We start from the raw sequence: 27,494 nt of genomic DNA, 5'->3' as shown, positions 1-27,494 counted from the left end.
CAGTCTGGTCACCCCCCAGCCCCAACGTGGTCAGCTCCCCTCTCCCTGGAAACCTGGAATTACCCGCAGCCGCTCCTGCATCTCCCCGCCGCCCCCAACAACCATTTCATCCTGGATCAACCTTTGGGAAATCCTCTCCCCTCTCTGCTGCCCGGGACCCTGCCACTTGTCGGCCAGGATAATAAATCCACATCCTATCCCTCCTCTTCGGAGAGCTGCTTCTTGCGGTGCAGCTTCCTCCCCCTCCTAGGTGGGACTTGTGGGGAGGTGGTGATAGAAGAGGAGAGGAGTTTGGGGGTGCTGCAGTCTTCCCTGTAACAGAGATTAGCTCTGGGAACGCTTAGCGCTTTCCCTCCTGCCACGGGAGGAGCAGCAATAGTCGGAGGCGTCGTTTGCAGCTGTAGTTGCTGGCGATCCAGATTCCAAGTCTCCGGCAGCAGCACAGAGGTTGCCCAGACCGCCAGGAGGCGGTGGGCGTGCAAGGGGGTGCCCTGTGTGGGGGCCATTTGTGCTCTAATTGGAGGGGATTGGTGGGGAAACCGATCCCTCTGGTGTCTTTGGTAGCTTGTTTGGATGCTAAATGTGAGTTGAACATGAGAAGGGTTGATGCTAGCTTCAGTGCTGGTCTGGCTTTCTTTTGTCGTTCTTTGTTTACATTCGTGAAACTTGTTTGTGTTTGAAATGTAACATGTGTTCTCTTACTGGCCTGCCTCTAGTTCTGGCATTTGGAAAAGCTTGAGAACAGCTTGGGTTGAAGGTGAGACCGGTTTCAGCAGTCCTTAGAGCTGCCCTCCAGAGTACTTGCTGTGTAACTCAGAGATTCTGTGACTCTCTGAAAGTTGCCTGGATATTGAACAAGCCTACCTTTTCTAATAATGCTGGAGTTCAGTGAAGTGACTGATGTCTCCAAACTTACAGAAAGGTGGAGGAGGAAGGGGAAGGCTCCTGGAGCAAGCATGATGCGGTTATATTTTGAAGACATTTCTAATACACCATCATATTTTTTAACTCCCCGGTGCAGTCCTGGAGTTTAATATACCTTTTCAATGTTTTGCATACGTCCTTCAACTTTGATGGCCTTTTTTCCCTTTTGGGTAGTAATAAATTTATTTCATAAAAGACAATATGACATTTAAATTACTTAGCCACATCACCCTACAGAATTGGTTTTTTATGCTTGTTTTGTTATGTGTAATATAAATGTGTTTCGTAACTACCCCCACAGATTTGATAACATTTACACTGAAAAATTTTATTCTCTTAAATGATTTCACATTAATTTTTTTTTCTGCATTGGTTTACTTTGACTCTGGTATTGTACATACAGTAATGGCTTTTTATGTCAGAGAGGTGTTATGATTAAATTCAAGCCAGTTATCATTTATAGGTTATATGTGGCACAAAATCACCTGAATCATTCCCAGGTTTATTACTTGAAACTTCACATCTTTTGAAGTCAAGCATGTAGAAACACACAAGCGTAAATATGCAGTGTCAGATTTCTTTTCTCCTAATTGAGTATTTAGGAGGCTGTTCTTCTCATCTGTGACACTTCCTAGATGGATTCATTTATGCATCTGAGAAATACCTCTTAAATAGATGCCTAAGAAAAGGGTAGGCGTTGCCTTTGATGCACAGGTTTTGGTTTTTTGCCAATTGTTTATGGGTGTTTTACCTAGGATTAGAAGGCTTCCCTTTGCTATTTTGGAATGCCAGAGCATGGTTTCCCTCCATCCTGATCATTAAAGATTATAATCATGTCAGATAATTTCTAATATTGTTGATACTTTTCTGTTGGCTTTAAAATTGAAGTGCCATTTTCCCCAAAATGATGCTATATCTACTACCAATTTTATTACCAGTCCATCCCTTTTTTTTCTTCAGAGATCTACTTAATAAATGAAAATAGCTAATCCTGAAAACTAATCATTAAGATGGGTTGAAACATTTATTTTGGTGTCTTAACATTGAAATAATTCTAATTACAACGTATATGTTTTTTAGATTTGCCTACTGGCTGGGAAGAAGCATATACTTTTGAAGGTGCAAGATACTATATAAAGTGAGTTTTTCAATGATTTTTTCCCTCCTGGTAATTTGGATGTTGTGATTCATCTTCAGCTGAATAGTTGTATGTGTGGATGTGATTTTTTAAGGTTTCTCATGTGATGTGGAAACCGTGGTGGCGTAGTGGTTAAGAGCTATGACTGCTAACCAGAAGGTCTGCAGTTCACATCCACCAGGCGCTCCTTGGAAACCCAGTGGGGTAATCCTGTTCTATCCTATAGGGTCGCTATGAGTCGGAATTGATGACAACAGGTTTTGTTTGGGTTTTCATGTGATGTAGACTTTATTCTTTATGTTATATACTGTTGGAATTTTGAGAGAAAAAACGACACGCTTAGTTTTCTGATGTTATTTGTCTGAACACTCATTAATTTAGAAATAAGATGATTTAAGGGGCTTTTGTATATGGTCCTGGGAGATAGAGCTTTATAGTCATTTGTCTTTACCTGCATGGTACTTAAAGTTTTTGATCCTTGATTATGTGTGTTCATAGAAATCAAACAAAAATGATCTTTGAGTTATGTTACAATCTTTTTTTGTTGTTTAAGTGGCTTCTTTTCCGGTATATTTTGACCAGAGCTGTTTATAAGTAGCAAAAGTGAGGTAAAGCTAGGTATAGACAAATGAACAGTGACAGGGTGGAAAATAAAAACAAAGAGAAATACTGAATATTTCAAAAATATCTATTGGAGCATTGTTTGTAATTTTGCCTCGATTTAAGTATTATCTAAGTTAGAGTGTTTTACTGGTATGTTTGTGTTTGAATAAAAGGCTTTCAACAGAGTTTGCAGAGAAAATATGACCAGTCCACCTTAAAAATAATTCTATAAAGTATTGAACTAATTTCTATTCAAAGTTAATTTGGTAGTACTTAGAGACAAACACAATGCTTGAGGTCAACATCATGAAGGAAAGAAAATTATACCCCCCAAGGGAAAATAAATATGGCTTTATTTTTGTTTTAGGTTGGGAACCTGGGTTTATTTAAGAGCTTGTTTTTGTTGTTGCTGTTGTTTAAAAAAAAAAAAAATTTTATTTAATTTTTAAGGAACAAAGGCTTGAAAGAGAGTGTTTAAACACAGGATTTAATTGAGAGTTAGTTTATTAATAATAACAGATACTCAGGTCAAGATACCTTTATTTCATCAGGCGTAGTAAGTTATTTTTACTAAGGACTTTTTAAAGTTCTTCCCATACTTCTACTAAGTTATAATACCTGTATATTTAAAAAATTTAGAAGGATATTCATATAAAATGTCAGGGAGTATTTATAGATGTTAAGAATGCTTGCTTTTAAAAAGACCATACTTAATGGTCTGACTGAGACTAGAGGAATCCCGGTGGTCATGGTCCCCAAACCTTCTGTTGGCACAGGACAGGAACCATCCCTGAAGACAACTCATCAGACATGAAAGGGACTGGACAGTGGGTAGGAGAGGGATGCTGATGAAGACTGAGCTAATTATATCAGGTGGACACTTGAGACTGTGTTGGCATCTCCTGTCTGGAGGGGGGATGGGAGGATAGAGAGAGTTGGAAGCTGGCAAAATTGTCACGAAAGGAGAGACTGGAAGGGCTGACTCATCAGGGGGAGAGCAAGTGGGAGTACGGAGTAAGATGTATATAAACTTATATGCGACAGACTGACTTGATTTGTAAACGTTCACTTGAAGCTCAATAAAAGTTAATAAAAAAAAAAAGAATGCTTGCTTTGAGATATAGAGAAAGCAGAAATGAGTTACAGGAACAGTAGTTTCATGGTGTGGTCCTTTTCTGGATATTTTTTGGTTAAGTCTTTTATTTGAAGATTGTATTACTACATGGTCTAAAAAAATAAAGACATGAGTAAAAGTTTAGAGTCCCCAATTATTTTTCTAGTGGTTATTTTCATTCGGAATTAAACTGAGTTTGTATTGCCATGAGAAAGGGTGTTTTTTTTTTTTTTGGATGTAGTATTTATATTTCTGAAGAAAGACAAGACAGTGTTTTTCAATTTAATTTATTTAATTTTTTCCAATTTAATTTCAGCTAGTGTACATTAAACCTAATTGATCTTATAAGAATAGAAGTGACACTAGAATTCTCAATATTGTTTTAATTTCTGTCAGTGTGTACATTCTTATATGAATGTTTGTATGACAGTATGAAATGCTATTCTGTGTGAGCTGAATATGTTTTAATTTCGAACTGAGCTATTAGGCTGAAATTTTGTTTGTTTTACTAGCTATTTTGATTAAATTTTCCTTTATGTCAACTTAAGCAAATCAAAATTTTATTTGAGTGCCATGCCTAAGTAAGTTTCTCAGGAAAATCAGGACAATATTAAGAAAAATGTAATAAATTTACTTTAATTCTGAAAACATAGCCATCATTTTTAAACTTGTGGGTTTTTGTTATATCTATTAATCTATAGCCAGTAATCACATCGAAACAGTTGTAATCAGTGGTTTATATTATGAAAGTAATTTGTTATAAAATTGAGCGTATTATAGAAATGTAGACTTCTTTTAAGTAAACTAACCATTGACAACTATATGATTTCCTGAATGTTAGGTGTACTGCTTTTCCTTTCTGGATTGTGTCAGAAAACTAATTTTTTTCAAGATTAGCTAAATCCCTATGTGGACTATAATTTCCTAGAAAGTTTTTACTTGTATTCTTATGAGAAGTAAGTGATGCTTTATCATTCTAATATGATATGGACACTACTTTTATCTTGAACTTTACTATTTACAAAGTGCTTTCACATATATTACCACGTCTGAATCTCATTTTAATCATGGGAAGTAGTCAGAATTATTATTTCCATTGTCATACCACATAATAAAACAACAGTGACATGCCATTGAAACTTAACAGTCTGCAAAGACAGCAAGATGAAAAACAGCAGGAACGTGAACTATCTTTAGAATATTCGGAGTAGAAGGAAAGATAGGAGTCTGAGGTAGGGAAATGATTACGGTTGGTGAATACGTTTCGTCATTATTCTTTCTTAGATGAAGAAAGGTTATTGATAAAGTTATAAGAAAGGGAGGTAATCTAGTGAGCAGGGTGGATTTTGTTCACATGGGAAGAGGCAAGATGGAAAGGGCAATAAAAACCACCACCCGTTGGCCCTCCTGCTGTTCCTCATCCTGTGTTCCCACGAGGCCCCCATAGCAAGAAGGGAGACCCAAAGAACTTGAGTTGCTTCTGCTTCTTTGTTCTCAAGTGAAGTACATTTAACTCTCGAATTATTTCTCTCTTGAACAAATGCTGGTTGTTGTTTAAAATGGCACATTACCAGAAGAATTTGACTTTGGGTAATATTTTGGTATTGACAGTTGCATCTTTGTGGGTAGTATGAGGGAAAGAGGAGAGCTGGGCTGTGATCTTGACTTTGGAGCTTAGTCTTCACATGTTTAAATTAGGCTGGCTGAAAAAGGCAACTAGTAAATTTCATTCCATTTCTAAATTTCTCTGAGTCTTATACTGTTCTGAGAATCTACAGTATTCTACAAAATAATAAACTCACAATGCTAAGAAGAGAGGACATGGGAAATATGGAAAGCTGCTTAGCTTTGGTATCCCGCATAGCTATTTTATTCTCTCCTTTTAAGCTTTGTATGGACAGCCATATCATCTCCCAGATAAGTGTAGACGTATGTAGTGCCATAGTTGGATTTGCTTTCTTTCTTTCTATTTGCTGCTTTTTCTGCTTACATTTCCTTGTGGAGCATTTGTATACATAATCTTCCTCCCTGCAGAACTACATGGAAGCAGATATAGTGCTACTGTCAACAAAAGAACCTGATCAGAGTGAGTTGTACAGAAGACTTGAGTTGGACAATCAGTTTATTTGATATACTTTTTTGAAATAAGTTCTTTAATAAAAGTTTAGTTAGGTAACAGAATATATAATATATAGACAGTATTTTACTTTACATCAGCTTGGCCCCAAAAACTATATCTGAAAATTAATGCCTTATATAAAAGGTAAATATTTAATACTTTAATTTTTTTCTGAGAAAAGTAGTTTTTCTGTGTACTTTAAGCTAGCCAGCCTGTAAATTATTTTATTACCTGTGTGTGTATCCATACATACACACAGAGTTTGAGTTTGATTATTTAGTTCCTATATTTTAAAAAATTAATTCATGCTATTTATCTTTGTGAAGAATACTGAAAATTTATTAGTTAATTTTTATAACTTAGGAAGTATAGCTTTACATAGTCCATATTCTTGCTAGAAATCAAGTAATGTAACCTATCAAGTATAGAAGATAATCATCTATATTTGAAACTTAAAAAGCTTTCTGCTTACTCCTTGAAAATGCCCTTAATGACTCTGTAATGACAGGTCATGGCAGCTTACAACGGATGTGTCACTGACAATCCCTTTGTGCCTCAAAGCTTTAAAAAAAAAAAAAGCTTTAGGATGGTAAAAATCAAAGTGCCGAGTAAATCTTAAAACAGTGTTGCCTGAATAGTGAGAAACTTTGTTCTGATTATTTAAAGGTCATTTATTGTCTAGTGTGGCAGGATTGGGGATCAGAAATATTTTTGAAGGATAATAAAATAGTATGTAAATTTTGTGAGGCTATCTTTTCATATTGCTTTTTCTTAAAATTTTAAGTTCTGAAAATTGAACTTTTTCTGAGATATGCAAATTGAAGAGTGTTTGATTTTAGCTAATGAGGTTTCATTTCATATCTGTGATAGCTGGATCTAATGTGTGCTGAGAATTTCAAACTGTCCTACAACTAGGGGAGTTCTAGTATGGAACAGCTGTTTAAGGCTGCAAGTGAGAAAAAAATATCTGTTTCTTTGGAGATTATCACAATTTGAAATACGAGCGAAGATGGGGAACCTAACACAACTGCCATAAGAATGTTAAAATAAATTACTATGTATTCGATAGTTAAAATTGTTTGGTGCTTTAATGCTATAATATAATCAGATTTTGATTACTGGAGCAATATCATGCTTCAGAGCAATTTGTGGATGCTGTGTTTTTTAACATTAATGACAGAAGCGTTTCGGACTGTACTATATAAAAAGCACTTTATGCTAATTCGTTAGGTCCAACACAACTATGAACTGTGGTCTGAACCTCAAAGAGTTTATAATATAGAAAAAAGCATACAGTGTGTTGCAAGGGGGACATGGTGTTGGGAATGTGGACTTACTAAGTGCTAGGGGACACTTTGGTGTATTAAACTCATTTGATTCTCGTAACAGCTCTTTCCCATTATCTTTTTTCTTTTTCTTGGTCTTCCTCTTTCTATACCTAAAGATACAAGGCAGTATAAGCAGCCTTACAGTATGTGTCCTTTCATAAGTTGGTTGCTTGGGACTAGAGATGTATTATTTCATAGAAACAAGTACAGTGATTAGGCTGATAGGCCAAACCATATACAAAAGATTGTTTAACTCCCCAAAATCTGTTTTCTAGTCTTATATTAATAGGGTCTTGGAACTCAGCCATTCTTTTACATCTACTCAGGAGTGCCTGGTATATGCCAGGTAGTGTACTCAGTGCTTGGGGATTCAATGGAGACCACACAACAGGGGCCCTGCTCTCCTGGAGCCTATAACCTGGTAGAGAAACAGACATTGAACAGAAAATGGGACAAACATGTAATTTAAAAATGGAATCTTCATAAAGGAAAATTACACCTTGCTGTGACATTATGAAGGTTTACTGTCTTAATCACCTAGTACTGCTATAACAGAAATGCCACAAGTGGATCGCTTTAACAAAGAGAGATTTATTCTCTCACAGTCCAGCAGGCTACAAGTCCAAACTAAGGGCATCAGCTCCAGGGGAAAGCCTTCTCTCTCTGTCGGCTCTCGAGGAAGGTTCTTGTCATCATTCGTCCCCAGGTCGAGTTGCTTCTCAGGCATAGGGACCCCAGGTCCAAAGGACATGCTCTGTTCCTGGTAGTGTTTTCTTGGTGGTATGAGGTCCCCCATTCTCTACTTGCTTCCCTTTCCTTATATCTCTTGTAAGATAAAAGGTGATGCAGGCCACACCCCAGGGAAACTCCCTTTACATTGGATCAGAGATGCGACCTGAGCAAGGGTATTACATCCCACCCTAATCCTCTTTAACCACAGGCATAGATTATGATTTATAACACGTAGGAAAATCACAAAATAGAGGACAACCACACAATACTGGGGATCATGGCCTAACCAAGTTGACTCATTTTTGGGGGACACAGTTCAATCCATGAGATTTACTATAAATCAGTGTTTTAGTGCGTTTAGAGTTTTAAGGTTGGGGTGCCAGAACTATATATGTATCCAGGATGTCCAACCACAGTGGATTTTGTTGTGAAATCCCACTGCCCTTCTCTTTAGCCCTGAGACCACTACTCAGAACTGGTGTACTCTGCTTGCAATTTCCACTGTATAGCTTAATGTCTGGCGTCTAGTCAGCCTCTAAATAAATGACGTCTATGATGATGACCAGGAGCCCTGATGGTACAGTGGTTAAGTGCTCAGCTGCTAACTAAAAAGGTAGGTGGTTTGAACCCACTAGCTGCCCTGCAGGAGAAAGATGTGACAGTCTGCTTACATAAAGGTTACAGCCCTGGAAACCTTACGGGGCAGTTCTATTCTGTCCTGTAGGGCCACTGTAAGTCAGAATCAACTTGACAGCAAGGGTTTTTGTTTTTTTTTTAATGATGATGATGATGGCTCTTTTAAGGAATTAATCAGGATAGAACAAAAGGAATATAACAAGTGGTTATATTTGGAGATTCTTCTCTGGATTTCTCAAATGATTTTTTTTCCCCTAATCTGGATGGACCCCTTTGTTTGTTTCTTATTCTGAGAATTGTTGTATGTTTAGGAAGCCGGGTGGGGTGGTGGGAGGGGGTGGGAAGGAAAGGAAGAGTAGAAAGACAAAAAAGCTCTGAAGACTGGCCTATTGTAAACACCCCTTGCTACCTTCTTCTGACCTGTGGAAGTCAAAGCCTACTGAAAGTAAAAGGGTTTTCTAGCATATGCTAACAAATACTTTTCTCCTGTGACCTTTTCACTTTTATATAACAGATCTGCATAAGCTGAGGCTGATGGTGAAAAGTTATATGTATATGTGTTTGTATAAGTTGGGGTTAATGGTATGAAAAGTGATGCTAGTTATTTACATCAGAAGTGGCAAATTAAAATTAGGCTGTGCCTTTCTGGAAGAGGTAGGAGTTGGGCTGGGCCTGGGGGGATGGATGGGATTTGGACGAGTGGATATGAATGACTGGTAGGATAAATCCATGGGTGTGGGAACATGTATAATGTGTGTGGTGATAACTACCTGCTGGTAAGTGATGTTAATTTAGAGAATACTGGGGTAACGGTGGAAACCCTGGTGGCGTAGCAGTTAAGTGCTACAGCTGCTAACCAAAAGGTCAGCAGTTCGAATCCACCAGGCGCTCTGTGAAACTCTGTGGAGCAGTTCCACTCTGTTCTGTAGGGTCACTATGAGTCAGAATCAACTCGAAGAGGCAATGGGTTTTGGTTGGGATAATGGGAGGTAAAACTAGGAGTGCTGTTTGGAGCCATATTGTGCCTAGGCTTCAGATTTCAGACTGAGGCTTTTATTTTTTAGCCAAGCCATTGCAAATGTTTGTTGGTATAGCATTAATAACTAAAGTAAAGGTGTTTAGGGGGATTTTAACATAGGCAGCATGAATGAGGGAGACCAATCCTTAGTCTGCTGCCATAATCTGGGAGTTAGTTGCTTGAACTGAGTTAGCTGGTGGCAGCAGAAATGAAAGGAAGGACGACATTAATCAAAGGTATTAAAGAGGAGTTGACAGGCCTTAGGAGTCTTGTTGAGCTAGGAGGCTGACAGAGAAAAAGAGGTCAAAAGCTACTCAAAGCTTTTGTATCTGAGTAGCCACAAGAAGGAGGGTATCCTTGACTGAATGGGGAGTAGGTGGTGGGAGCCCTAGGTGGAGGTGCTGATGATGGTTTGGTTTTTGAGCTGCTTGAGAGGACCTGGCGTTTTAGATTGCAAAAATCTGACTTTAACAAAGGACGCCCACCTTTATCTTCTACTCCTCCACATCAGTAAGCAGACTCAACCCTTCTTATTTTCTCCTCTTAAAGAAAAATTTTATCTCAGTACCTAAAGACCATTTACCTGTATGTAGGTGCAGACTGGGAATTTCATATTCATTCAACAAATACTTGCCATTTACTGTTTGCCAAGCATTTTAGATTTTATGAACGAAACAGATGTGGGCCCTGCTCTTAAGGGGTTTGTAGTTGAATTAGTTGGAGAGACGATAATAAAATAATCGCACAAATAATTACATACTGTGATGAATGCTATGCAGTGTACATCTCTTTTTTTTTTAAATAATTTTTATTGTGCTTTAAGTGGAAGTTTACAAATCAAGTCAGTCTCTCACACAAAAACCCATATACACCTTGCTACACATTCACAATTGCTTTCTCCCTAGTGAGACAGCCCATTCTCTCCCTCCACTCTCTCTTTTCGTGTCCATTTCTCCAGCTTTTAAGCCCCTCCCCCCTCTCATCTACCCTCCAGGCAGGAGATGCCAACACAGTCTCAAGTGTCCACCTGATCCAAGAAGCTCACTCCTCACCAGCATCCCTCTCTAATCCATTGTCCAGTCCAATCCATGTCTGAAGAGTTGGCTTTGGGAATGGTTCCTATCCGGGGCCAACAGAAGGTCTGGGGGCCATGACCACTGGGGTCCTTCTAGTCTCAGTCAGACCATTAAGTCTGGTCTTATAAGAATTTGGGGTGTGCATCCCACTGGTCTCCTGCTCCCTCAGGGGTTCTCTGTTGTGTTCCTTGTCAGGGCAGTCATTGGTTGTAGCCGGGCACCATCTTGTTCTTCTGGTCCCAGGATGATGTAGTCTCTGGTTCATGTGGCCCTTTCTGTCTCTTGGGCTCATAATCGCCTTGCATCCTTGGTGTTCTTCCTTTTCCTTTGATCCAGGTGGGTTGAGACCGATTGATCCATTTTAGATGGCTGCTTGCTAGCATTTAAGACCCCAGATTGCACACTTCAAAATGGGATGCAGAATGTTTTCTTAATAGATTTTATTAGGCAGATTGACTTAGATGTCCCCTGAAACCATGGTCCCCAGACCCCTGCCCCTGCTACGTTGGCCTGCGAAGCATCCAGTTTATTCAGGAAACTTACTTGCTTTTGCTTTAGTCCAACTGTGCTGACCTCCCCTGTATTGTGTGCTGTCTTTCCCTTCACCTAAAGCAGTTCTTATCTACTATCTAATTAGTGAATGCCCCTCTCCCACCCCGCCTCCCTCCCCCCTCTCGTAACCACGAAAGAATGTTTTTTTCTCAGTTTAAACTATTTCTCAAGTTCTTATAATAGTGGTCTCATACAATATTTGTCCATTTGCAACTGACTCATTTGACTCAGCATAATGCCTTCCAGGTTCCTCCATGTTATGAAGTGTTTCCCAGATTCCTCACTGTTCTTTATTGATGCGTACTATTCCATTGTGTGAATATACCATAATTTATTTATCCCTTGATCTGTTGATGGACACCTTGGTTGCTTCCATCTTTTTGCTATCGTAAACAGTGCTGCAATGAACATGGGTGTGCGTATATCTGTTCGTGTAAAGGCTCTTATTTCTCTAGGATATATTCCAAGGAGTGGTATTGCTGGATCGTACGGTAGTTCTATTTCTAGCTTTTTAAGGAAGCGCCAAATCGATTTCCAAAGTGGTTGTACCATTTTACATTCCCACCAGCAGTGTATAAGTGTTCCAGTCTCTCCACAGCCTCTCTAACATTTATTGTGCTTTTTGGATTAATGCCAGCCTTGTTGGAGTGAGATGAAATCTCATGGTAGTTGTGATCTGCATTTCTCTAATGGTTAATGATTGTGAACATTTCCTCATATATCTGTTAGCTACCTGAATGTCTTCTTTAGTGAAGTGTCTGTTCATATCTTTTGCCCATTTTTTAATTGGGTTATTTGCCTTTTTGCAGTTGAGTTTTTGCAGTATCATGTAGATTTTAGAGATCAGGTGCTGATCGGAAATGTCGTAGCTAAAAACTTTTTCCCAGCCTGTAGGTAGTCTTTTTACTCTTTTGGTGAAGTCTTTGGATGAGCATAGGTGTTTGATTTTTAGGAGCTCCCAGTTATCTAGTTTTTCTTCTACATTCTTTATAATGTTTTGTATACTGTTTATGCCATGTGTTAGGGCTCAGTATACATCTTTTTTGACTACATATGTTGTGAAGCCTAGGAAGAGTCTTTCTCACAAACATTAGGTAAGAGAAATAAGCCTGCCTCTGAAAGTTAAGCTCAGAAACCTCCACAGAGTGGATCAGAATAGAGAATTGCAAAGTCACCTGGAAGGTGAATAAATACCATTCTGGCCTTGAGACTGGACCAAAACCGGAGTGATGTTGACATATCTAAAGAAAGATTCAGGAGTTGGGGTTGGTGTGGATGGAAATATAGGAAAAGGAGAAAGACTGCAGCAGAAGCTGGCAGTGTCCATAAAGCACCATCTGATAGAGAGAGAAGCTCAGCCACCTGACTTTGATTATTATTTCAGTCTCAGCAGCAGGGTCTTCCAATAATTTATTCACACATTCATTCTTCCTTTCAATTTTATTCAGTATATTTTGAACTCATATGCCTCAATGCCTAGGATACATCAGTAAACAAAAAAGACCCAAAAACCCTCTCCTTCTGAGGAGTGAGGGAGAGAATGTCAAAAAACTAAACATAATAAGTAAATTTTGTAGTACATAAGAAGATATAAGTGCTATGAGAAAAAAAAAAAATGGAGCAGGAGTGGAGGACCATGAAAGAAGTGATTTGCAGTTTTTAATAGGTGGCTAGGATAGGTGTCATTGACTTGAGCAAAGACTTGAAGGCTGTGAGGGCTTTGGCAGTGTGGCTACCTGGAGATGAGCATGCCAGACCAAAGCAACAGCCAGCACTAAGGTTCTGTGGAAGTGCAGGTGGGGTGTTTGAGGAATAAGAGTAAGTGTGGGAGAAAAAGGTGGTGAAATCAGAGAAGTAGCAGGGCTAGACTGGAGGATGTAAGGACGTTGGCTGTTAGTCAGGGAGAAATGGAGCGGCATTGCAGAGATGAGCAGAGGACATGATCTAACTTCACTCCCTGAAAGGGTCACTCTAGCTGCTGTTTCAAGACCAGATTGTAGGGAGCCAATGGAGCCCCACCCTCCTGCCCGCCGCCACCAGACTAGGTTCTGTTCACCATCAGACTAGACTCTCTCCTTATATTTCTCCTTAGCACTTAACAGGATTATGATTAAATATTTAATTGTATAATTACCTTATTTCTTTCTAAGCTGCTGGTGATTATAAGTTACACCATTGATTTAATTTAATAACAGCTTGTCAGCAGAGAAAAAAGAGAGACATGACCATATTAAATAAACCTCTTGATCCTTATTTCAGAAACATCAATATATTTAAAAAATACATGTTAGAATCAAAGACACATTTGTTTAATACCTATTACCCCACGCTCTAGTTGGTAGGGAAGCTTCATGAAAAGCTGTCTTGCTTGGTGCTGTGTGTTTTTTTCCTCAGCCTGAGTATTTCTCATACTAGATACTCAGTAGTTATTTGTTGATTGAGTGAATTTTGCTGGATGACAGTAAAAATTCCATGCTATTTCAAAACCTTATAATTTGACTGTTCGTGAAATTTAAATTTAAATATTCTGTATGTGACATTTGCCTATCAGTATAAATTAGTAAATCACCTGTTTGTTGAGTTTGGTTGTCATGATTCCACTCAAAGAGAGACAGGATGTGCTCAGAGACTGATTGTACGGCCTGATCCCGTGATAAGGCCAAGATAATGTAAGGCCCTGTGAAGCCTCTTGGCAGACAACTCATCAGCCTCTCCTGACATCAAGACCTTGCCATGACCATCCCATTTCCATTTAGAAACTTTCACAGTTCAAACTTGAGCTGAACCAAAGGTATTGTGATTTCAGGAGAATAAGTAGATATTACTGAAGTCTACTATTATGAATAGTATGGATGAGGTGAGTGTAGACCAGATCTTAGAATACTGAAATTGGCGGATCTGTTACAAACCTGAGAGAAGTAGAAACGGCCCTCATGAGATGCAGATGATGCATCATTGACTACTTAGATGCTTCTGGGCTCTTAGCTCTCTAAGGACAGGGACAGTCTCATAATGAGCCCAGTGCTTCAAACATGATAGGTATTCATTGGACATTTTAAATCAGGATTTAGAATAGATCGTAAGAAAAAACCAAAGACCATACCAGTTGCTGTGGAGTTGATTCTGACTCATGGTGAGCCCCTATGTGTCAGAGTAGAAATGTGCTCCATAGAGTTTTCAATGGCTGATCTTTTGGAAGTGAATTGCTAGGCCTCTGGGTGGACTCGAACCTCCGAACTTTCTTTAAACAGCTGAGCAGGCTAACCATGTGCACTACCCAGGGACTCCATTGTAAGAAAAGCAAGTTCCTTTATCCAAATCTAAACATTCCAGAGCTCTTTTCTGCTTCTTTTCTGTCATCTTAGTCAGGATTCTTATTGTTGCAAGTGTCAGTGGCCCAAAGCCAATCAGTGTAAGCAAAAGGGGGGCTTTGTTTTTCACATTAATTTCACAGTGATGCACAGGAATTCTTTAGTACTTTTCCTTGCCTGCCCTCTTTTAATATAGAAGGCTTCTCTCCACTATATACACCAGAAAAATGGTTACCTGCAGCCTTTTTAACCCAAAAGGTAAGGTACCTTGTCTAGTTCCAAAAAACTCTTTGACAAGGACTTTGACCAGCTTGGATCACATGTCCGTTGCAGGAGCAGACACTGTCCAGCTAGTCTGTAGTCACTGCCTCACCTTGTGGCTGGAGCCAAGATGCTATTATTGACAAGCCCTCCAGAAACAACGTGATTAGAGAGGAAGACGCAGTTCACCGCAGGAAGTCAGAGTGCCAGAAAGACTAAAACATCAGCGGTCTACCGCTGTTCCCTTACAATAGAGTGCAAAGTGCCTAAAGGTCAAAAAAAAAAAAAAAAAAAATTTGGCATACAGTAAATTGGGTATCTGTAAACTGAGAAAAAAAAGTGATGGTACCAGTGATGTTAGGGAAGCTTTTTGCTTTATATCGCAGAGCGGGTAGTTGAAGGTATGTAGGGTAGGTAGGAGATGGTTCACACCTGGACCTGGGAGAATGAAGAGCAAGTGTTGAGCTCAGTTAGTGATCTGAGGAAGAAACAGTAGAAACCAATCCTAGACTGGCTGTTGTGAGCAAGGGAAACTGAGGAAACCAACTTCATTCCGTTTAGCCCAGATGGCAGTAGAACTTCACTGTAAGAGAATCCCACCCTGCTGTGGTAGTCCGAGGATTCCCTGGGCCCTTCTGAAGTTAGTGACCACTGCAGAGAATGCTGCCCAAACAGTATCAGTGCTTGAGCCATCTTCCCAAAGGCTACTTGCTGTAATACTTTACAGGGGGTGCGTATGTGTGTGTTTTCTATCCCCTCCAAATAACTTGGATTCTTGATACCCAGATCTCCTTGAATAAGGAGCCCTGGTGGTGCAACGGCTAAATGCTCGGCTTCTATCTAAAAGGTTGGCGGTTCGAACCCACTCAGTGGCTCCACAGGAGAAAGACCTGGCAATCTGCTCTTATGAAGACTACAGCCTAGGCAACGCTGTGGGGCAGTTCTTTCACATGGGGCTGCTCGGAGTCAGAGTCGACCAGTGGCCCTGACGACAACAGCATTTCCTTAGGTAGGTACGGTCTGAAAAAAGGATTTGCCTCTGTGATGAAAAAGTAGTTTTGGTCTTCATATTGATTTACTTCCAGCAGCTTTTGCTGAAGTTGAAGGTATATATATTACCCATTTTATTAAATATTTATTATAAAACTGTTAAGCCTAAAATTTTAAACCCGGTAAAGTACAACCGTATGGCAAAGTCCTGGGAAGAAATAAGGAACTCTTTGGCCAGTTTTCACAATACAAAGCAATAATGTAGGGAAAGTAACTTAGTGTAAAATTTTTTCTTTGTTCAAGATTGACCTGTTATACTACATTTATTTTGGACGTTTGTTTTGAAAATCACAGAATATAGATGCATTCTAGTAATTCCAATAGTGCATTTTTAAGTTAGTAAAGGAATAGCAGAGAATGAATCCAAATCAAATAAAAAGAATATATGTTTAGTGTGTTTGCTGTTTTCCTACCTGTTTTATAATTTTTTTTTTTCTGATTTTAGAAGTAGTTCTATTTTTATTATAGAACATTTGGAAAATAAAGGAGAAAATAAAAATCACCCACAGTCCCATTATTCAGAGAGAGTTGCTACTTAACATTTTGGCATATTGGAAATACAAAATTCTGTGTATATGTGTTTTCAAAGATTAGGGTCTTATTGCTAATCTTACTGTGTTGAATCCTGTTTTCATTAAAGTTGTATTGTGCGTCCTTCCTGTGTCATTGTGTATTTATTTAAAAGATTTTTCATAACTGTATGATGTTCTGCCTTATGAATACGTAATAGTCTAATCAATCCTCTATTTTTAGATGACTACATAGTTTCCAACTTTTTGCTATGAAAAAAATCTTATATGAACACTCTTGTATTGATGTCTTGTTCCTAGGATTGGAATTATTGGGAAAGGATATGAACTTTTTTAAGGTCTATCACTTGATGTTTTGTCATATTGCCCTCTAGAAAATTATACCAACCCCAGTTCTCACTTGCAGCATATTAGAGTATCCTATTTCTCTATACCTGCAATGAGTACTCTTAATTGGATGAATACAGTTAAAGGCAACTGATGCAGAATCTAAGTGGAACAGGGATAGTATTTCAGTTATCTCGTACATAGCAAAGCACCACAAAAATTGGTGGCTTGAATCAACAGTGACGTATAATTTGTCACATTTCTGAGGATTGACTGGGCTCAGCTGTACAGTTCTTCTGTTCAGTGTGGTACAACCAAGGTCACTCATGCAGCTGCACTCGCTGAGAGCTTCCTTGGGGCTGGAATGCCCAAGATGGCATCTTATCCTCTATTGTCTCGCTAGTTGTGGCCTCTCATCAATTAGGAGGCTAGCTTGAACTTGTTTGTAGTGTGACAGCTGACTTCCAATAAAGAACATTGCAAGATGACAAGCCCCAAAGTGCATGTGCTTATAAAACTTCTGCTTGTATTATGCCTGCTCATGTCATGTTGGCTAAAAAAAAGTCACATGGCCAAGATCAAAGTGAAAATGAGAGAGGACTACACAGATTTTAAATACCAGGAGGTATGATTCATTGTGAAGGGGCCCTGGTGACACAGTGGATAAAGCGTTCAGTGCTAACGGAAAGTTCAGCGATTCGAGCTCACCAACCATTCTGTGGGAGAAAGATGTGGCAGTCTGCTTCTGTAAAGATTTACAGCCCTGGAAACCCTAGAGGGCAGTTGTATCCTGTCCTGTAGGGCCGCTGTGAGTCGAAATCGATGCGACAGCAATGGGTATAGTTCACCGCAGGCAGTAGATGTAATTGCCTACCACAGATGGTAAATAAATTTCAACTGTCACTGTAACTCTTATTGCTTAGTAATAGCTGTTTGGAGCACTGTGTGCAGAAAAATTTGGAGACCAACTTCTGGGCCAGTGGGAAAGCATATTCTGCGTAGCTAGTGATACCTGCACGGGCTTAGGTGAGTAGATGAGTACATTTACCATCCATAATGTAATATCTGTGGATTTATGTCAGAAAGCCACAAACCTGAAAACTAAAATTAATTCATGAGCTTGCATATAAACCACAATATTTTAAAAATATGACTACTTGACTGAATTGAGTTTTAAACTTTCATTCATCTCGGTTTCATATCGACAATTAAAATTGTTCTATAATAGTGTAAGATACCAGTAATTGGCAGTTTTTTCTAAATTAGTTTGGCAGATTACCATAATTCCCATATTTTTCACCAGGACTGCCATTTCCCATTTCTGTCGTAGTAGCCAAGTGAAAAAGCTTTGGCAGACTTCATAGAGGAGCATCAATGTATTTGTTGCTGGCAGTTCAATGCAGCAGTGGCAGGGATGTGTGTGTGTGTATACATACATATATATGTATATATATAACTCACATATGTATGTATTTGTGTGTGTGGTGGGAGAGGATTAGATGCTTGAATGAACTGTTAATTTGACCTTTGGATTAACACCACTGTGGTTATTATCAATGGCAATATTTGAGTGAGAGTAGCCACTACAACCCTCTGGATTCTCAGGGAGACTTTTCTAGGGAAGTGTTAATTCTTCTTCCTTATACAGTAGTGTGGAGTCTTCTTTTATGCTTTTCTCTTCCACTCCATACTCTGCTCCCTAACAGATTATAAGTATCAGCAGTTTGCTATGCATCCTTATATTCCCTTTTCTTTGCATTACATGCATATACATACATATATTTGTTTTAACAGAAATGGGTTTGCCCTGTATGTGCTATTCCTTGGTTTTTCCATTTATTTAATAAATGTCTTGGATCTATTACTTCTATTACCTCTATGCTTTTGTTAGTCATATTATCTATAATCTCTGACAGTATCTAGTAGCTATAATATCTGTTTCCTTTATTAGCCGTATTTAGAAAATTGCTTAATCCTTATGCATAAAATGGAGAGAATAATTTTTGTCTTGCACATTTATAGGCTTACGGTGTGAGTAAATTTATTTCAACAAGCTTTGAAAAGCTGTGAAGTGTGTAGTATAGATATGAAATAAAGGTATATATTTTGCTAGGTCATGACATTGGCTATATTCAGTGTCATTATGCTGAAAAACAAAATGCATGGCCTACTAATGTCATAATTTAAAGTCTTTTCATCTTGTATAGATCTTAAACACTGGTAAGGTAGGAAACGTCATACATAATAGTCAATTAGTATTTGTTGATGATGTGTGGTGTACATTTAATATTTGTTTTTTGAAATGCTACTTTCTATTTAATTCTATGATACAGGAATTAGAAATCAAGTTTGTGAAATGCCCAGACAGTGGCACTAAAGGAAACTTCCATTAAAAAGTAGCCATTGTCCAGAGCTGCAGATAAGACAGGACCTAGCTTGAATATATTCCCCAGTTTAATGGATAACTTAAGGTGTTGTAACATTAGGGACTCTCATGTAGGCAGGTGAAGCTGAATTACAAGGAGAGAATGCTGACAGCAGTGTATAGCTGTATGCAGGAGTGACTGAAAAGGCAATTTTGAATGTAGGTGTTTGAAACACGGTATTTTCTAATTTTTTTTTAAACAAATGCGTTTAAACGTAAAATAAATTATCTGCAAAAGAGGGTAGGTGCGGGGAGGAGAAGTAAAAGAGCTGAACCTCTCATTATTAATAAAAAGGAATAAAAAAATTGAGATCACAACCATGCAAATATGTAAGCTTGAAATATTTTACATATATTAATACCCAGGCTTGGCAAATGTTCTGGAAAACAGGAGCTCTTGTGCACTGCTGGTTGGCACAGGCTGAGCCCATAACCACTAGTGGCTTGAGTAGGTTGGGTCTGAGAACTGTAGGTGAGGGGCCCCATGGGGTCACATTCTTCCTGAACCCTGTTCTCTCTTTCCCTCTCCCTTGAGTCTCAGAACAACTCCACGTAATAAAAGGCAAGACAGACCTCGTCCAGTTCAAGTCAGTAAGCCTTTTATGCTTACTCACATGAGTGGGAGGGGGAGGTAGCATGCATGCTTATATCTACTTTCAAAAACATAGATACTTCAGCTCTTGGAGGAGGTATAAGACAGTGTGCAAAAAAGAAGTGAAATTCCTTTGCGAATGTGGAAAAATAGATGTGTGTCTCAGAAATAGTTCACATCGAGAATTTCTCTATTTCAGAAAAGAATGATAAAGGACAAGGAAGTCAACTACTTACTTTCTTTTTCACAGAGGAATCTCAGGTCCTTTTTGAACATTGTGACACCAATGTCACTAACTGCACTTACACTAAAGGGGAGACCCTACCTTTTATCACTAACTGCATGGCAAGCCACTTTCTTGGCAATTCCTCTCTCACCCTAACTACCCAGAGTTAGGTCACAGCTTTCCTGGCCACCCTGGGCCAGGTCATCAGGGAGGAGCCATAGGCTCAGAAGTCTGTATAGCTCCCTGCACTTCAGATCAGCCAGCCCCTTTCTCTTCCACTAGGCCCCCTGGGGCTAGATCATAAGTGAGAAGGACTCTGTCCTTCATCGACTGCCCATGCAGCCTTTTTCTCTCCATTAGCCACCTGAAGCTGGTTCCTCACAAGTTAGGACTCTGTCCTTATGACTGCCTGCTCAGCCTTCTACATTAGCCACTCTGAGCAATTCAGAATCCCATTTTCCCATGGGTTCATTAATTCTCTGTATTTGCTCACGAAATTCACGGAGACTATTACATATACTTACAGTTACCCATTTATTATAACCAGAAGGGGTATAAGTGAAGAAACACATCAAACAATGTCTGTTCCCAGCATGGGGCTTGCGTTGTCCCTAGGGACATGCCACCTCTCCCGTGCCCCTCTCCTTTGTTCATGGATGTTCTCATCAATCCAGGAGGCCCCAAAGAGGAAGATTAAAGCCCAGAGTCCCTTAATCATTGAGGCATCTATGAATATTCATGACTGGGGCCTTAAATGCCTAGTTATGATGATCCAGTCAATGAATATCCATAATTGCATCATGCTCCCCTCTTCCCTTCATGAAGTTTGGTTGCCAGGTGTGGGACCTGTGTAGCACCTTAATTGCTTGGGCTGTTCTCAGAAACCAGATACAAAAGGCCAAACCACAAACCAAAACCCAAACCTATTGCCATCGAGTAGATTCCAACTCATAGTGACCCTGTAGGACAGAGTAGAACTGCCCTATAGAGTTTCCATGGCCTTGAATCTTTACGAAAGCAAACTGCCACATCTTTCTCCTGTGGAGTAACTGGTGGGTTCAAACTGCCGACCTTTTGGTTAGCTGCCAAGCGCTTAACCACTGTGCCCCCAGGGCTCCTTGTTCCACAAACATTTACCTAATAATACAGATTTTTACAATATCAGATCAGCTCTCAGTTATCCTTGTATGAATGATTTTCAGTCCAGCTGCCATTCCTCAGCAGACTTTAGAAGAAGCTCTGAACTGGAAATGAGCAGCATTCTTGGTAAGAGAAGTAAAATTCTTTGATGGGGTTCTAAGTCCTTTTTGTATGCAGCAGTCACTGTCTGGTTTGCTCTTACAGCCTTAGTGCAGAAGAGGACCCTGAAATTAAACTACTTCTCAGTAGTGGCATCAGTTCTTCAAAAGCACTAATGGTAAAAAGTAATAGAGTATCAGAATTGAATAAAAAACCTGAATAATTAGTCTTGCTGTGTCAGTTAGGTATTGCTGTATAACAAAACCTCCAGAAAGTCAGTGGCTTAAAATAATGACTGTATTGTTGCTCACAAGCTTTGGGGCTTACTCATGTCTGAGATCAGCTGTGTGTCAGGTTCAGGAGGCTTTGCTGATTTTGACTGGTCTAGAATGGCCTTATCTGGGAGGAGGAATGACTCAGCTCCTTTCACATGATCTCATCCTCCAGTACACTAGCCCAGGCTTGCTCTCGTGGTGAAGGCAGGGATTCAAGCCAGTGAGGAAAAAGTGTTTAATGCCTCTTGAGGCCTAGGTTCAGAACTTGTATAGTGTTACTTCTGCTGCTTTCTATTGGCCAAAGATAGTCACACGGCCAAGTCCAGATTCACATACACACATACACACACACGCAAAACGTTGCCGATGAGTCGATTATGACTTATGGTACTTCATGTACAACAGAATAGAACTGTTCCACAGGGTTTGCTTGTCTGCGCGCTTCACAAAGAGGCAGATCTCCAGGTTTTTCTTCTACAGTACCGCTGGTTGGATTCAAACCTCCAGCCTTTTTTAGGTTTATTAGTCTAGTGCAAACAGTTTGCACCACCCAGGGACCTTAGTCCATGTTAAAGGGGTGGAGAAATAAACTTCCCCTTTTGATGGGAGGAGTTGTAAACTCAGATTGCAAAGAAATGACTTTAGGAAGGGGTGGAGTTTTGGGGCATTTTTGTAATCCACATAGCACTTGTGTCAAAAAAATTACTGAGTCCAGCTGATGTTCATGGTTGCTCCCCATCTTGAACATGGGATTCCACTTGATCGTGGTCACTCCTTACCATGTAATGTTTCAAATGTAGATGTGTGAGATTCTCTTTTTCATTATTAAAACAGTTACTGAGCTCCTGTAGAATAGGGTGGGTTTTTGTTGTTGCTTTTTGTTTGTTTCAGTGTCTTAATGATGCGTTTAGTTAGTTATTGGTAGTCTCATTGGGCTATGTCGGTTTAGGACCCTAAGTGTGCCTTAGTGCTCTTATTGGTGGTGGTGGAGGAGATACTCTAGGTTTCTGTATGTTTATAAGCCCTAGTACAATCTTTTCACAAAGCTGGCATTGGCTGATAGGCATAGGAACTGTATTTATTGATTACTGAGGAAATAAAGGTGGACAAGAAGGCTTTCAAGTAGACAACTCCCCCTGCACTGCCCAAAACCCAAAACCCTCTGACTAGACACTTGCTGTCATGTTATCCTGTTTTATTTTCCTCATAGCACTTATCACTGGCTCAAATTCTTGTTTACTTTTTTTGTTTGTCTCCCCCACTGGGATGTAAGCTCCACAAGAGCAAGGACCTTCTCTAATCTAAACTCTAATCTTAGTGCTTAGAAGAGTGCTGTCCTCTTAAGAAGCGCTCAGTAAATATTTGTTGAACAATTGTGATAAACATTTTGTGATGAACAAGTCAACGACTTGTTAAAATACAGAGCATTTTAAATGCCATGCCTCTGGCACATTGCAGAGACTCCTTAACTGTGTGTTAAATCTAGAGAGAGACTCGAGTACAGTGGGAGCTCAAAGAAAATGAGTACTTGGATCTACACAGTTTTTCCAGATGAATGCAATGAAAGGCAAATGAATAGGAGAGTTTAGGATATGATAAATTTGTTGAAATGTTAGACTGTGAACTTTAAGCTGGGAAGGAGAGAAGTGGAGAAAGAAGAAATCTGACAGAATGGGAAAAAGTAGAGGTTCTCCAAAGGCCAGACAACCCGTGTAGTGAGAATAGGTGAACATGCATACTGGAAGATTAGGAGGTTGTAGTGATCCTTGAATTAATGATTTCAAAGGTGTTGGGCTATGGGTATGACAGGCCCTTCCTGAATGGGAATAAGGGAGTGCATGCTTCAGGTGGTTGGAGGACCTTGGGGCAGGGAATAAACAGGTCTGTGGTTAGAACCCACCAGGAGAAATATATGGCAGTCTGCTTCATAAAGATTATACAGCTTTGAAAACCCTATGAGGCAGTTGTATTCTGTCATGCAGGGTCACTCTGAATCGGAATCGACTTGACGGCAATAGCTTTTTTTTAATAGATAAGTGCAATGTTATATGGGAACAAAGAAGAACTAACCATCTAACTTTGCCTGGGAAAGTCAGAGAAGGCATTGGTGATCTACTTGTGAAAAAATTAGCCGGTGAAAACTATGGATAGTAGCAGAACATTGTTTAATATAATGCTGGAATATGAGCCTCTCATGTTGGAAGACATTCATAATACAACTGGGAAAGAGCTGCCTCCTCAGAGGAGAGTCAACCTTAATGACATGGATGGAGTAAAGCTTTTGGGACCTTCATTTGCTGAGGTGGCACAACTCAAAATGAGAAGAAACAGCTGCAAACATCTGTTAATAATGGGATCATTGAGTGTACGAAATATGAATCAACAAAAATTGGAACTTGTCAAAAATGAAATGGAATGCTTGAAAATCGATATCCATTTCAGCATTAGTGAGCTGAAATGGACTGGTGTTGGCCATTTTGAATCAGAAAATCACATGGTCTACTGTGCCAGGAATGACAAATTGAAGAGGAACGTGGCATTGCAGTCATTGTCAAAAAGAATATTTCAAGATCTATCCTGAAATACAGTGCTGTCAGTAATAGGCTAATACGCTTATAAGGAAGACCAGTTAACAGGACTATTATTCAGATTTACACACCAACCACTAAGGCCAACTTCTGCAGTCTAAATTAATCAAATACGCAATCAAGATAATTACTGGTGATTGGAATGGGAGAAGTTGGAAACAAAGATTGGTAGTTGGAAACTGTGGCCTTGGGGTTAAAAATGATTTGGGAGCTCAAAACCCTGGTGGCGTAATGGTTAAGAACCTACGGCTGCTAACCAAAAGGTAGGCAGTTCAAATCCACCAGGTGCTGCTTAGAAACCCTATGGGGTAGTTCTGGTCTGTCCTAAAGGGTTGCCATGAGTCAGAACTGATTCGATGGCAACGGGTTTAGTTTTTTTTTTTTTAATGGGGAGATCAAATGACGGAATTTTGCAAGACCAACGACCTATTAGTTTGAAATATCTTTTATCAACAACATAAATAGCGAATATACACGAGGACCTCACCAGAGGGAATACACAGGATTCAAATTGACTACATCTGTGGAAAGGAACAATGGAGAAGTTCGATATCATCAGTCAGAAGAAGGCTAGGGGCTGACTGTGGAACAGACCATCAGTTGCTCGTATTCAAGTTCAAGATAAAGCTGAAGAAGATTGAAACAAGTCCATGGGAGCCGAAGTAGAACCTTGAGTGTATTCCACTTGAATTTAGAGACCATTTCAAGAATAGATTTGATGCGTTGAACACTAATAACCGAAGACCAGATGAGCTGTGGGATGACATCAAGGACATCATACATGAAGAAAGCAAAAGGTCATTAAAAAGACAAGAAAGAAAGAAATGACCAAAATGGATATCAGAAGAGACTGTGAAACATGCTCTTGAACACAGAGTAGCTAAAGTGAACAGAAGAAATGAAGTAAAATATCTGAAGAGAAGAGCTCAAAGGGCAGCTCGAGAAGGCAAAGTATTATAATAAAATGTGCAGAGACCTGGAGTTAGAAAACCAAAAGCAATAGACATGCCCGGGATTTCTCCAGCTAAAAGAATTGAAGAAAAAATTCAGCCCTCAAGTTGGAATACTGAAGAATTCTGTGGGCAAAAAATTAAACAGGAAGCATCAAAAGAAGATGGAAGGAATACACAGAGTCATTGTAGTAAAAAGAATTGGTCAACGTTCAACCATTTCAGGAGGTAGCATATGATCAAGAACCGATGGTATTGAAGAAGTCCAAGCTGCACTGAAGGCATTGGTGAAGAACAAGTCTCCAGGAATTGACAGAATACCAATTGAGGTGTTTCAGCAAACAGTTACAATCCCAGAAACGCTCACTTGTCTATGCCAAGAAATTTAGAAGACAGCTTACCTGGCCATCCAACTGAAAGAGATCATATTTGTGCCCATTCCAAAGAAAGGTGATCCAACAGAATGCAGAAATTATCAAACAATACCATTAATATCACATGCAAGTAAAATTTTGCTGAAGATAATTCAAAACAGTTGCAGCAATACATTGGCATGGAACTGCCGGAAATTCAAGCTGGGTTCAGAAGAGAACGTGGAACAAGGGATATCAGCGCTGATATCAGACGGATGTTGGTTGAAAGCAGAGAACACCAGAATGATGTTTACCTGTGTCTTATTGACTATACAAAGGCATTCAACTGTGTGATTCCTAACAAATTATGGATAACAGTGCGACAATTGGGAATTCCAGAACACTTAATAGGGCTCATGTGGAACCTGTGCATGAACCAAGAGGTAGACCTTTGAAAAGAACAAGGGGAATACTGCATAGTTTAAAATCAGGAAAAGTGTGTGTCAGGGTTGTATCCTTTCACTGTATTTACTCAGGCTATATGATGACCAAAAAAGCCAGGAAGTTGGACCCTATGGAGAAGAACCCAGCATTAAGATTGGAGAAAGACTTCTTAACAGCCTGCAATACACAGATGAAACAGCTGAGCTTGCTGTAAGTGAAGAGGACCTGAAGCACTTACTGATGAAGATCAAAGTCTTGAGTATGGATTACACCTTAACATAAAACAAAAATCCTTACATGTGGGCCAACAAGTAATGATAAACAGAGAAAATATTGAAGTTGTCAAGGATTTCATTTTACTTGGATCCACAGTCAGTGCCCACGGTAGCAGCAGTTAGGAAATCAAATGAGGTATTACATTGGACAAATCTGCTGCAAAAGACCTCTTAAAGTGCTAAAAAGCAAAGATGTCACCTTGAGGACTAAGGTGCTCCTGACCCAAGCCGTAATATTTTCAGTTGCCTCACATGTGTGAGAAAGCTGGACAATGCATAAGGAAGACGAAAGAAAAATTGATGCCTCTGAAGTATGGTGTTGGTGAAGAATGTTGAATATACTAAGAACGAACAAATCTGTCTTGGGAGAAGTACAGGCAGAATGCTCCTTAGAAGCAAGGGTGGGGAGACTTTGTCTCATGTACTTTGGACATGTTATCAGAAGGGACCAGTCCCTGAAGAAGGACTTCATGCTTGGTAGAGAGTCAGTGAAAAAAAAGAAGACCCTCAATGAGATGGATTGATACAGTGGCTGCAACAGTGGGCCCAAACATAGCAAGGATTTTAAGGATGGTGTAGGAGTGGGCAGTGTTTTGTTCCATTGTATATAGGGTCACTATGAGTCAGAACTAACTGGATGGTACCTAACAACAGCAACAACAACAAATCAAGTCTAAAATCCAAGGATTGGGATTTTCTGTTTTTTGGTCATAAAGTTTTTTATGTTGATATTAACAGAAGTAAATATTTTGAATGTAAATATTTAATCCCTTCTCTTTGTTGTTAGTCACTGTGAAAATTCAGACTGTGTGAATCAGACCAAAATTTCATAATCTTTAAACTACAAAGTTGCCTAGTAGGCATGGCAGAAGTGGAAGATTTTACAAATTCTCAGAACCATTTGGAAATATTTTTAGGAAAAGCATTTGATTATAAGCTCATAATTAGTGACTCTGTACATGAAGAATAATTAATAGTAATTGCTCTCTTGCCTTTGATTCTTCTGTCAGACTTGTTCCCTTGAAAGGGGTGGGGCAGGTTAAACTAATCTATATAATTTAAACCGCTCATGCAATACTGGTCAGTTTGCTTTAGGCAAGTAGCAGTAGTCTCTGTGGGTCAAAAACTGTTTATTTTACTATATTACTTACACATGGTGCTAAGAATATTTAGAAAAACCTTTTTGATATGTTTTATTTATTTTAATATGAGAAATTTAACAAATGCCAAATGAATGTAACATATGTCAGACATAAAGAAAAATAAAGTGAATAGCCACTGCATATGAAACTCAGTTTAAGAAACAGAGCATGTGTAGTACCTGTGAGGGGCCGTGGTGGCACAGTGAGTTCAGCTGCTAACCAAAATGTGGACAGTTCGAATCCACCAGCTGCTCCTGGGAAACTCT

The 27,494-nt window shown here is 39.3% G+C and overlaps 1 protein-coding gene across 32 annotated transcripts in view; it reads left to right on the top strand.

The window, feature by feature from the left end:
- The window catches only part of PLEKHA5 (pleckstrin homology domain containing A5), a 258,711-nt gene that overhangs the window by 693 nt on the left and 230,524 nt on the right, over positions 1-27,494 (top strand). For 29 of the 32 annotated variants that reach the window (XR_010321883.1, XR_010321882.1, XR_010321885.1 and 26 more), the window contains exon 3: positions 2,005-2,062. The exons of 1 other annotated variant lie outside the window; for it this stretch is intronic. Coding sequence is in view for 27 of the 31 variants with exons in the window: in XM_064284534.1 (XP_064140604.1) it covers positions 2,005-2,062 (58 nt within the window). In the remaining 4 variants the exon portion in view is untranslated. 2 more of the 32 variants (XM_064284528.1, XM_064284531.1) reach the window with 2 other exon arrangements.

The sequence above is a fragment of the Loxodonta africana genome, chromosome 4 (assembly GCF_030014295.1).
Source record: "Loxodonta africana isolate mLoxAfr1 chromosome 4, mLoxAfr1.hap2, whole genome shotgun sequence".
Classification (NCBI taxonomy): domain Eukaryota; kingdom Metazoa; phylum Chordata; class Mammalia; order Proboscidea; family Elephantidae; genus Loxodonta; species Loxodonta africana.
The sequence above is the reverse complement of the archived record's forward strand: the minus strand, read 5'-3'. Positions and strand labels throughout refer to the sequence as shown.